We start from the raw sequence: 13116 nt of genomic DNA, 5'->3' as shown, positions 1-13116 counted from the left end.
CGATATGCCAATCGTGGTGCTGCCCATTCAGTGAATGGTAATGTGGGGTCACTCTGGAGAATCTTCCATTCTTCCTTTATTGCTTTGGCAATCTGGTGTTGGTCTGGGTTATACGTGTGCAACATTATTTGGCAGATGACTGACTGGATTATGCCACATGTTGTTTCTGTTTGGTTCCTTTGAAAATTAGAATTTTTGATATTGGTATGGGTTGTTGTTTCTTTTTTTTGCCTTGTTGTGGATTAAAATAATAGATGGTTGTTCAGGTTGGGAAAGATATTATACACTATTTGATAGGCTTGCTGGATCTGAACACATGTATGTTATAAGCATACAACGTATACAGTTCTTTTTGCCCCTCTTTTTCCCGAGATTAACTTAGCCATCCGCTTTGAGAGTGGCTCATGGTGCCACATCATGTACTGAATTGGCACTGTAGACAGCCAACATTGGGGTTGACATTGGCTACCGTAATGACCGCGGAGGCTAGTGAGGATGATGGCGGTTGTGGATGTCAGCTATGCCATCGTGATGTTGTGTGTGTGTAACGTTTTGTTGGCACTTTACGCGGCCAAATTCGGGGTTTGAGTTCTGTATTCGGGTTACCATAGCAACCGCCACATTAGGCATTGGTGATCGCGGCGTGTTGTTCGAACTGTGAATTGTGCCTTTTTGATGTCATGTGATTAGTGTGGTATAAGGACTTGGAGCGCTGACATTTAGAGGTGTGTAGGGTCATTGAATAGGGCCTGTTACGTAGCAGGGGGACCTGTTTACTGTGGGAACTATGACAACCATCAGAGCAGCGGTTCCGGCATCGCTCGTGATAGTGAGTCTACTAGGTCACATGCAGCCAATCAGCTCAGGTGTTTACATGTTGTACTCTCGCAGTTGGCTTGCGGTGTTTTGAAAGGCGTGGGCTTGTGAGACGTATCGGCTGAGCCTATCACATAACAGGGGTGTGTGATCTCCGCCTATCAGATGTTGTTTTCCTTTCTATCAGTATTAGTGAACCACGGACAATATTGAGCATGTATATGATCGGATACGGTTTATGACAAATTAACACCACACACACACAGAGATAATATTATATATACACAGGCATGAATCTATGTACACTTTTCACTAAGTTAATGTGTATTTGAGTCTTAAACACTAGGATCAATGCCGGTTTTGCACACGGCTCATTTTCCTTTGCACATGGCACATTTTGATTGGTAGGACACTATGGGGAGTGGTTTAGGGGCCTTTAAATGTTTGCTTTTTTCACCTGTTGTTTGTCAGAAGAAGGGACGCTTTTGGTCCCAAAACGTCACAATAAAGGATATTTTATTTGATACTGCTGTCCATAGTCCAGTGAGTGCTTTCATCTCCTCATTTTATATATATATATATATATATATATATATATATATATATATATATATATATATATATATATATATATATATATATATATATATATATATATATATATATATATACACACACACACACACACACACACACACACACATACACACCCGTATATGTATACCCAGACTCAGAAAACATCCAGAGGAATACAAAGCAGGCAAACACCGGGTCATCAACAATCAGCCTTAATTGCCCAATGCAAAAAAATATCTTGTACTTTGGGAAAGTTTTGCTTTGAAATTCCCACTCTGACCTTCATTTGATAAAAGCTTTAGCTTGAGCTGAAATGTTATGTCTTAAGGCCGGTTTTGTGTAAACTTGCATTGGGCATTAAAGGCTAATTGTTGATGATCCTGTCTTTGTCTGCTTTGTATCCTTTGCAGAGTCTGGGTATACATATACTTGTTGGATTAAACTATTAGCAGTGCACCAGGAGGTTGTATTCACCACTCCCACTCACCCTGTCTTTTATTCAGTTAATTTATTTCCCAGGTTATGATGTCAATCACTACCCACCGCTGAATCTTGTAAGGGCACACCTATCACTGGGCATTCATTCTCTTAAACCCTCTTTTTCTCCTACTATCACTCCATTAAACAGAAGTAGTGCCTTTGTTTTATTGATTTACCTATGAGAACTATATATTTTTCCTTTTGGCATGAAAAGAGCCTTAAACTAGATATTTATTCACAGAATTAAAAAATGATATAATACATATAGATTATAGAGAAAGAGACAGATTAGAGAGACACACTGTGACACACACACATAGAGATGAGAGAGAGAGAGAGAGAGAGAGAGATAGATAATAAAATTATTATTTCACATCCCTATTAAAAGTTAATTGATGGGGCATCCGTGACAAGTATTTATAAATTTTTGTATTTCATTTACATTTTTAGCTTTCTTATGATTACTTGTTATGATTGTACACACTAGATGGGAGTATGGTACAGAGGCTACTATAAATTCATTGAAGCAACCAGTTTGGATCAGGCCATGTAAAAAAGTGTAGCATAAAATGCATGTCGTCTGAGTGTGACGTCAGACACTGATCTATAAGTGCACAGTGGAAGCCAGTACAGCCTTGTGACTTATAGGAATGGAGTCTACCTGCTAACCGAAAGGAGGACGATCACATTGGCTGTTAAGCCCGCTCTTGGGTGACACTGTTCTATTACTTACAGTTGGAAGCGAGGGAGCTAAGGAGTGGCGGGAGCCACAATATAAAACAACGCAAGGAGTGCTGTATGTACAATCTTACAGCTTTGTATTCACTGCAGTCTTGGATTGTTAAATCTGAATGCTTAATCTTGCTTAGGGAGTGAACTGTATTATATTTACATATATGGCATGACTCCGGTACATATGGAGATTGCCAACCTAGGATTTTACAAAGTTGATATGGCTAATGGATGTCATGTAGCTGGAAAAAAAAACAACATAATACGTACGTTTTGCCGTTTCTCTCGTTCAGAGAGAGATTGCCTGGTATTTCGGGGCTAGACTGCACTGTTAAAGGGACAGTCAAACAGAAATTACTATTACTTATTTAGATTAGTTAATTAATTATCTTTACATCAAACTCTAGCCCAATTTTCATCTAAATAAACTTTGGCAGAAAATACACTTACTAGATCTCATTTAGCTGTTTTGAAATGGCCACCTGACTCCTCCTTCTCTGACGTCTCCCAAAAGCTTGAACTGCAGCACTAGTTCAGGATCCTCTCGAGTCTCGTTCCTGCGCACTCCTTTCATTCAGTTCAGTGAGACACCCTCCTCACACTATCTCCTCTCACTTCCTTTCAGTTCTGTCTGCACAAACACACCCACACGCTTACGAGCAGCAGAAGTATGATGGAGAGGCAGGCAATGGTTGTCTTTATATAATTTTTACTAAAATATACGCTCAAACCAAAAGTAAAGACATGAATGGACAAAAATCGTTACTGTATGTGAACTATTGAAAATATGTTGTGACATTTGCATTGTAACGCAACGTAACAGTGACACCCTCTCCGGTTATTAGTTTGTTAGCAGAGCTACTGTATTCATATTACAGTATCACCTCAGTCACTTGTCATTTGTAAACAGAACATGTTGCTCAGTGCATTGTGGTGCGCAGCCTGCGACTCTGGTTTGTCCTTGCCAGATGCCGGTAAGTACACAGAGCTGTCACTGAAATACTGAGGTATAATACATAGGGTGTTCAAACTTATTGTGTATTATTTGCATAATGCGGCTGGTAAGGAACCCCTTATTTATTAATATGATAAATTTATATTTATCATGCTTGCTGCAGGGCTATCTTTAGGAGACAGGTTACCGTAAGTGCCAAGCTAAAAGACAAAACTGTTTTTTTCCCCCTCAGATAATCTCCTTTTTCCGTACCAACTGATTATATAGATGTCTTGGCACTTACGGTAACCTGTCTCCTAAAGATAGCCCTGCAGCAAGCATGATTCATATTAATTTAACATATTAATAAATAAGGGGTTCCTTACCAGCCACATTTTTGTCTGTCAAACAGTATTTCTCTAATAGTGGAAGTTAGGGTGATGCCCCTTGTTTTTTACAGCTACATCGACAGCTAGCAGTCTTAGCGATCTGTTTAGCTAGCAGCCTTGGTTGTTCACAGAGCGTGTGGATTCCCTTCCGTTGCCTCCGCCCCGTTTACCCTTGTTACTCCTTGTAGAAGCGGCTTTTAAAATCCTTCACTCGACCTGTGAGGCGACCTTTTTAAGCTTATGGAATATTTAGAATTATGGCAATTTTGTTTAACCCTGTTAAATGAATATGAATCATGCTTGCTGCAGGGCTTGCTGAAGGATTTTAAAAGCTGTTTCTACGAGGAGTAACAAGGGTAAACGGGGCGGAGGCAACGGAAGGGAATCCACACGCTCTGTGAACAACCAAGGCTGCTAGCTAAACAGATCGCTAAGACTGCTAGCTGTCGATGTAGCTGTAAAAAACAAGGGGCATCACCCTAACTTCCACTATTAGAGAAATACTGTTTGACAGACAAAAATGCGGCTGGTAAGGAACCCCTTATTTATTAATAAGTTAAATTAATATGAATCATGCTTGCTGCAGGGCTATCTTTAGGAGACAGGTTACTGTAAGTGCCAAGACATCTATATAATCAGTTGGTACGGAAAAAGGAGATTATCTGAGGGGGAAAAAAACAGTTTTGTCTTTTAGCTTGGCACTTACGGTAACCTGTCTCCTAAAGATAGCCCTGCAGAAAGCATGATTCATATTAATTTATCATATTAATAAATAAGGGGTTCCTTACCATCGCATTATGCAAATAATACACAATAAGTGCGAACACCCTATGTATTATACCTCAGTATTTCAGTTACAGTTCTGTGTACTTACCGGCATCTGGCAAGGACAAACCAGAGTCGCAGGCTGCGCACCACTATAACAACGCTGAGCAACATGTTCTGTTTACAAATGACAAGTGACTGAGGTGATACTGTAATATGAATACAGTAGCTCTGCTAACAAACTAATAACCGGAGAGGGTGTCACCGTTACGTTGCGTTACAATGCAAATGTCACAGCATATTTTCAATAGTTCACATACAGTAACGATTTTTGTCCACTCATGTCTTTACTTTTGGTTTGAGCGTATATTTTAGTAAAAATTATATAAAGACAACCATTGTCTGCCTCTCCATCATACCTCTGCTGCTCGTAAGCGTGTGGGTGTGTTTGTGCAGACAGAACTGAAAGGAAGTGAGAGGAGATAGTGTGAGGGGGTGTCTCACTGAACTGAATGAAAGGAGCGCGCAGGCACGAGACTCGAGAGGATCCTGAACTAGTGCTGCAGTTCAAGCTTTTGGGAGACGTAAGAGAAGGAGGAGTCAGGTGGCCATTTCAAAACAGCTAGATGAGATCTAGTAAGTGTATTTTCTGCCAAAGTTTATTTAGATGAAAATTGGGCTAGAGTTTGATGTAAAGATAATTAATTAACTAATCTAAATAAGTAATAGTAATTTTTGTGTTGACTGTCCCTTTAAGTCAGGATCAGACTGATATGCTACAGTAAAGTTCTTCTCTGTGAAAGGCACATGTTGAGCAAAAATAGGCTGCTTCTTGGGTGGTAAATAGCCATAGAACAATCTATTATGCTATTGTTCGTTCCCAGGTCTTTTTATTAATACGTATACAGCCTGCTAAAAACTGGTGACCATAATAAGAGCAATATAAATGTGCACTCCTGTATTTTAGAACAGTTATCACACCGTTTGTTTTGCAGATTTTCTGCTAATATTACAGTTCTGAGATATATATATATATATATTTCAAGCCCTAAGCTACTAGTCAGCCCAAAATGTTACTTGACACATGATCCCGCCCGCACCACACCCCTTCTCTTTGCAAATCTTTAGCCACGTTGAAACACCTTACTGTGCAGTAATTTTTTAATATTGTTTTTGTTTTATACCATAACTTAAATAAGGCTACGTACAGTAATAAATTAAAAAGCATGGCAGTTAGCAACATCAACTAGGGTTCTGGGTAAAACAACAGCTGGACAGAAAAAGGAAGTTGTTGAACCGAGAGAAAGCAGAGTGTGTTGACATTAATGTGAGGTCATAGCAGACCTGGAAAATTTGTCTTATAACTATCATCTCATCTATCTTTCTGTACACCCTCCTCTCTTTAATCTCTATTTTTACTCCTTTCTTTCCCTGTCAGGCCATATATTCTCTTTACACTCTTTCTCTCTCAAATCTTTTTGTTTCCCCACTCTGTCTAAATGCTATATTTTTCTCCACTTTCACTTTTCCTCTCCAATTTCTCTCTTCCCCAGTTTATCCTCTCAGAAGTAGCAGTCTAAGCACTAATGGCGTCCCTATATACCTAGAGGAATAACATAACCTTGCCCTTTCATGGATATATAATATCCCTTTAGATAATATTTGTAAACATTCACTCGCCACTGTTAAATTTCCACTCACCAATGGCTAGTGGAAATTTTGAGCCCTGAATATATCTATGTATCCATATATGATAGCGAGTTAGAAGAGATCCTAAAAAACTAAATCTCTTTAACCTTAACTTTCCATACAGAATAGGAACCCATTAGTAGTTTATTACTACTAAGAAATGAGTTATAATTAACACCGAGTAGATAAAATATGTGATGTTACACAACCTGCTAGTACACTCCAGGGTTCCAAAACTGTACTTTAATGATGATCTGAGATTAAATGGTTATCAGTGAAAATTACAGATTTCTAGCAAACAATTAAATTGCACTAAAAGGCTACACATATTTATAGAGTGAATTTAAAATTGAACATATTATATAAAAGCCATGCATTCACTATGTAAAAATAAGGTTTAAAGGTTTTCAGTATTTTTATGCACTGCCACACACTAGATTTTTAAGTCTGATTATTTTCAACAGAAATTCTATAATGTGCCAACCACTGCTAAAAAAGAAGCATTCAGCATCAAACTGTGGCATATACACTAGTTATTGTGCCAAATGTGAAGAGTGCTCATTTACTCACTGTGCGATCCTCCAGGTACATGGTCTTGGAGAGGAAATCTATACCAATCGTGGCCTGTAGAGGAAACAGAGAGGCTCAGAAAACTCAGTTGGGTCAAAAACTAGAGTGCAAAAACAAAATGTATTCTTACCTGATACATTTCTTACTTTCTTGGTGCTGAGAATCCCTGATTCCTTGCTGCTGGGAATTCATTACATGGCCACCAGGAGGAGGCAAATACATACACAAGAGCTTTAATATCTCTCCCACTTCCCAGTACCTCCCAGTCTTTTATATAGCCAAGAACAGTAGAACAGAAGTAAGATAGACAGTGGGGTAAAGAGGTATAACTAGAACTGCTGCAAACTAGTACAAACCAAAAATGGGCAGGTTCGTGGACTCTCACGATAAAGAAAGGAATTTATCAGGTAAGAATAAAATTATGATGAGAGTCCATAAAAAAAAGGAAAAACAAGCAGGCAGGCAGGCACCTATTTACCAGTAACTACTGCCTTAAGAACCTTACTGCCAAAAGCTGCCTCAGCCGAAGCAAATACATTAACATGATAACAATTAGTAAAAGTATGCAAAGACGACCAAGTTGCAGCCTTGCAAATTTGGTCTACTGAAGCGTAATTTTTGAAGGCCCAAGAAGTAGACACTGAACGAGTTGAATTAGCTGTAATCCACCCTCCTCTAAGTAATCCATATGGATCCGATTTTTTAACCATGAAGCTAAAAGTAACAGTCCTTAAAGTGACCTGAGAACACAACAAATAAGCTAGAGGATTGGTGAAAGTCCGTAGTAGCTTGCAAATAGAACAGGTCAATGCCCTGACCACATCCAAATTGTGCAACAATCTCTCATTGGAAATTTTTGGGTTAGGACATAAAGAGGGAACCACAATTTCCTGATTAAATGAAACCCAGAATGAAACCTAAAAAAAATATTTGTGATTCAGACAGATCATACCATTTAAAAAATGTTTCCAATTTACTTCTATTATAAAATTTACTTCGTTCCCATGATACTCTGTATTGAAGAGATAGCGAGATAGGCATCTGGAGCACAAAATGGCAGGAAGTAGTACTGCTATATAGTGCTCTAGAATGGGCTGGGTCCTAAGTATACATCCCTGATTTTCAACAAAAAATACCAAGAGCATGAGGTAAAAATAGAAGTAAATTAGAAAGTTGTTAAAAAAAACATGATCATTCAGAATCATGAAATAAAAAGTTTGGGTTTCATATCCATTTAATATTTTCAGATGAAACCACCTTAGGTAAGAAGCTGAACAAAGTACATATAACTGCCTTGTCCTAATGGAACACTAGATACGGGACATTACAGGAAAGAGCTGACAACTCAGATACCCTCCTGGCCACAGAAATAGCGAACAGTTGAAGGTCCATGGCGTGCATCGGTTCAAATGGAGGAGATTGTAAAACTCTTAAGACCAATTTAAGATTCCATGGGGGAGTAATTGGTTTGATAACAAGTCTGAGTCTAACCAGAGCAAAAGCTTGAATATCTGGAAGTCGAGCCAGTTTCCTATGTAATAGGACTGAAAGTGCACAAATATGACCTTCAAAGTGCTTGCCGACAATCGCTTGTCTAATTCATCTTGGAAAATTTGGGGAGTCCTAAAGGAATCCCACATATAGACACATTCCAGACACGAAGAAAGATCGGCTTTCCAAACCTTATGATAAATCTTGCTAGTAAGTGGCTTACAAGCTTGAATTAAGGTATCTACCATTGAGGCAGAAAAAGCCCTTTGAATTCTTGGAAGTTCAACAATTGCTTCTTTCCCAAACTGAGAGATTGAATATTTTGATAAAAGAAAGGACTTTGAGACAACAGATCTGGATGCTGTGGAAGACACCACAGAGAAGCGCTAGAAATCAAAACCAGATTGGCATACCAAGTCCTGCAGAGCCAAGCAGGAGCTATTAGAATTGCTCAAGTACAATCCTGTTTGATCCGAGCAATCACCCTTCAGCAGAAGCGCATTTGGAGGAAACAGATAAACTAGATAAAGAGCCAAGGACCTGCTAGAGCATCTATCAATTGCGCTTGAGGGTTTCTCGACCTCGACCCCTATCTGTGAAGTTTGTGGTTCAGGCGAGACGCCATCAAGGCGATCTCTGTGAGAACCCAGCAATGAACCAACTAACCGAAAATCTCCTGATTGAGAGACCATTTCCTGAGTGTAAAGTCTGAGGACTCAAATAATCTGCTTCCCTCTTCTGGTGATGTTCTTTGTGAACAGGAATATGCAGGTAGGCATCCTTTAAGTCAATGGTTGTCATAAAATGACCTTGCAGGACTAAGGGAAGAATAGATTTGATTGTTTCCATCTTGAATGAGGGAACTCTCAAAAACTTGTTTAAGGTTTTAAGATCCAGAATGGGTCTGAATGTTACCCCGATTTTTGGAACAATAAACAGAATGGAATAGAGTCCCTTCCCTTGTTCTGACAGAGGAACAGGGAGACATTCACTCCCATATCCTCTAGATCCTGAACACATTGAAGGAATGCTGATCTATTTTCTGGTCTCTGAAACCTGAGACAAAAAGAAACCTCCCTCGACGAGGCAGTGATCGAGAAAACATATTCTGTAACCTTGAGAGATAATCTCAATCTCCATTACCCAGGAGTCCTGACCAGAGTGAAACCAGGCCTTCTAAAAAAGTAATTGAACTGCATACCAAAACAAGTCTGGATCGGGGGCTGCACCTTAATGCAGATTTTGCATTGGAAGGGGACCTTTTAGTCTGCCGATTGGGCATCCAGATAGACTTTGTGGAATCTGACTTCTGGGAAGATGACTTTTGGTTTCTGGACTGACCAAAGACATTAAAACGATTATTGGATCTAGCCTTCGATCTAGATTTTTTATCCTGGGGTAAAAAAGTTATCTTGCCGCATTTAACAGTGGAAATAATAGAGTCCAAACAAGATCTGTCCTTGAAAAGATAAGGAAAAAAGTCTGGTCTTTGAAACCATGACTACAGACCACGATTTCAACCATAGAGTCCTTCTAGTAAGAAATACCAGAGCCATATTCTTAGCATTAATGTGAATAATTTAAATTACTGCGTCACAAATGAATGAGTTTGCAAACCTTAAGAACTGAATACATTCTTGAATATCCTCTAAGAAAACTTCATCCGACACCAACTCAAATGAAAGAATTGCACCAGAGAGATGTTGCACCCGCAACACAAGCGATACCCATAGCTGGTTGGAATAATAGACCCCTTAAAGGTAGGCTTTCCTAAGAAACGTTCTAGCTTCCTATCCATAGGATTTCTGAAGAAAGTGATATCATCTAGAGGGATTGTGGTTCTTTTAGCCGATGTAGAGATTGCTCCATCCACTTTTGGAATGTTTTCAGAGTTCCAAATTAGTAGTTGGAACCAGAAACAACTTTTGAAATTTAAAAGAAGGAATAAATGGAACTCCAGGCTTGTCCTATTCCTTGGAAAATGTCTGAGGCTGCTACTGGAACTGGAAAAACTTCAATAGACTTAGATTTTGATTTGAAAATAAGAACAAGATATTTTATCCTCAACAGGTTTAGAAAGCTGGACCCCTAAAGCCTGTAAAACCTCCCTAAGCAGATATGTAGGGATGTTTAACTTCCTGATCCGAATTTGAGGACAAGTCTTCAGAAAACAGTTCACCCTCAGAAGGGGAAGGAGAGAGGTCAGAGTAAGGTACAGTACCTGGACTGGCATGACAGAGCAGAAATAGAAAGTAAATCACCCCTAGTAGAAGAAATAGAGGACATACATTTATGCTTACTTGATGGCAGTATAGCACCCAGAACCTCAGAAATAGTGGAATTTAAGTAATCATTAAATCCTGTAGTAAAATCAGTAGCGCCACCCTAAGTAATATTCACTGATTAGGGCAGACTGAATTTACATTAGAAGACAACATTTAAAACTGTAATACAGAATTGAAGCAAGTACTGCAAAGTTTAGCTGGAGGACAGACAGTAACCAATTTGGAAAGCATACAATTTGATAGATGAAAAAAGAAAATCTGTATATCTACCCTCTAATGGGTCTAACCAGAAGGGGCAGGTCCAGTCTGCTCTATAACCGATATAGTGAATTAAACAGAAACACAGAGATAATAGCAGGCATTGACAAACGACAGCACAAGAATCACTTTATAGGGATAAAGTGAAAAGCAGTAAAGTAGGAACAAGTAAACCACTTTTATATATATATATATAAATATATATATATATATATATATATATATAAATATATATATATATATATATATATATATATATATATATAAAACATAATTTATGCTTACCTGATAAATTCCTTTCTCCTGTAGTGTAGTCAGTCCACGGGTCATCCATTACTTATGGGATATTAACTCCTCCCTAACAGGAAGTGCAAGAGGATCACCCAAGCAGAGCTGCTATATAGCTCCTCCCCTCTACGTCATACCCAGTCATTCGACCAAAACCAAACGAGAAAGGAGAAACTATAGGGTGCAGTGGTGACTGGAGTTTAATTTAAAATTTAGACCTGCCATAAAAAACAGGGCAGGCCGTGGACTGACTACACTACAGGAGAAAGGAATTTATCAGGTAAGCATAAATTATGTTTTCTCCTGTTAAGTGTAGTCAGTCCACGGGTCATCCATTACTTATGGGATACCAATACCAAAGCTAAAAGTACACGGATGACGGGAGGGGCAGGCAGGATCTTTACACGGAAGGAACCACTGCCTGAAGAACCTTTCTCCCAAAAACAGCCTCAGAAGAAGCAAAAGTGTCAAATTTGTAAAATTTGGAAAAAGTATGAAGAGAAGACCAAGTTGCAGCCTTGCAAATCTGTTCAACAGAGGCCTCATTCTTAAAGGCCCACGTGGAAGCCACAGCTCTCGTAGAATGAGCTGTAATTCTTTCAGGAGGCTGCTGTCCAGCAGTCTCATAGGCTAAACGTATTATGCTACGAAGCCAGAAAGAGAGAGAGGTAGCAGAAGCTTTTTGACCTCTCCTCTGTCCAGAATAAACGACAAACAGGGAAGAAGTTTAGCGAAAATCTTTAGTTGCCTGTAAATAAAATTTCAGGGCACGGACTACGTCTAGATTGTGTAGAAGACGTTCCTTCTTTGAAGAAGGATTGGGGCACAATGATGGAACAACAATCTCTTGATTTATATTCCTATTAGTGACTACCTTAGGTAAGAACCCAGGTTTAGTACGCAGAACTACCTTGTCTGAATGAAAAATCAGATAAGGAGAATCACAATGTAAGGCCGATAACTCAGAGACTCTTCGAGCCGAGGAAATAGCCATTAGAAACAGAACTTTCCAAGATAACAGCTTGATATCAATGGAATGAAGGGGTTCAAACGGAACACCCTGTAAAACGTTAAGAACTAAGTTTAAGCTCCACGGTGGAGTAACAGTCTTAAACACAGGCTTAATCCTGGCCAAAGCCTGACAAAAAGCCTGAACGTCTGGAACTTCTGACAGACGTTTGTGTAAAAGAATGGACAGAGCTGAGATCTGTCCCTTTAAAGAACTTGCAGATAAACCCTTTTCTAAACCTTCTTGTAGAAAAGACAATATCCTAGGAATCCTAACCTTACTCCATGAGTAACTCTTGGATTCGCACCAATGTAAGTATTTACGCCATATTTTATGGTAAATTTTCCTGGTAACAGGTTTCCTAGCCTGTATTAAGGTATCAATTACTGACTCCGAAAATACACGCTTTGATAGAATCAAGCGTTCAATCTCCATGCAGTCAGCTTCAGAGAAATTAGATTTTGATGTTTGAAAGGACCCTGAATTAGAAGGTCCTGTCTCAGAGGCAGAGACCAAGGTGGACAGGATGACATGTCCACTAGATCTGCATACCAGGTCCTGCGTGGCCACGCAGGCGCTATTAGAATCACCGATGCTCTCTCCTGTTTGATCCTGGCAATCAATCGAGGAAGAATCGGGAAGGGTGGAAACACATAAGCCATCTTGAAGGTCCAAGGTGCTGTCAGAGCATCTATCAGAACCGCTCCCGGGTCCCTGGACCCGTAACAAGGAAGCTTGGCGTTCTGGCAAGACGCCATGAGATCCATATCTGGTTTGCCCCAACGCCGAAGTATTTAGGCAAAGAACTCCGGATGAAGTTCCCACTCCCCCGGA

The 13116-nt window shown here is 39.4% G+C and overlaps 1 protein-coding gene across 2 annotated transcripts in view; it reads right to left on the bottom strand.

Annotated features, from left to right (window-relative positions):
• Positions 1-13116, bottom strand: part of LOC128645800 (ras-related protein Rab-6B) — a 139391-nt gene that overhangs the window by 43557 nt on the left and 82718 nt on the right. For both annotated transcript variants that reach the window (XM_053699047.1, XM_053699048.1), the window contains exon 3: positions 6952-7005. In XM_053699047.1, the coding sequence (XP_053555022.1) occupies positions 6952-7005 (54 nt within the window). The remainder of the gene's footprint in view (positions 1-6951; positions 7006-13116) is intronic.

The sequence above is a fragment of the Bombina bombina genome, chromosome 1 (genome assembly GCF_027579735.1).
Source record: "Bombina bombina isolate aBomBom1 chromosome 1, aBomBom1.pri, whole genome shotgun sequence".
NCBI classification, from domain to species: Eukaryota; Metazoa; Chordata; class Amphibia; order Anura; family Bombinatoridae; genus Bombina; species Bombina bombina.
This window is presented reverse-complemented; position numbering and strand designations above follow the sequence as displayed.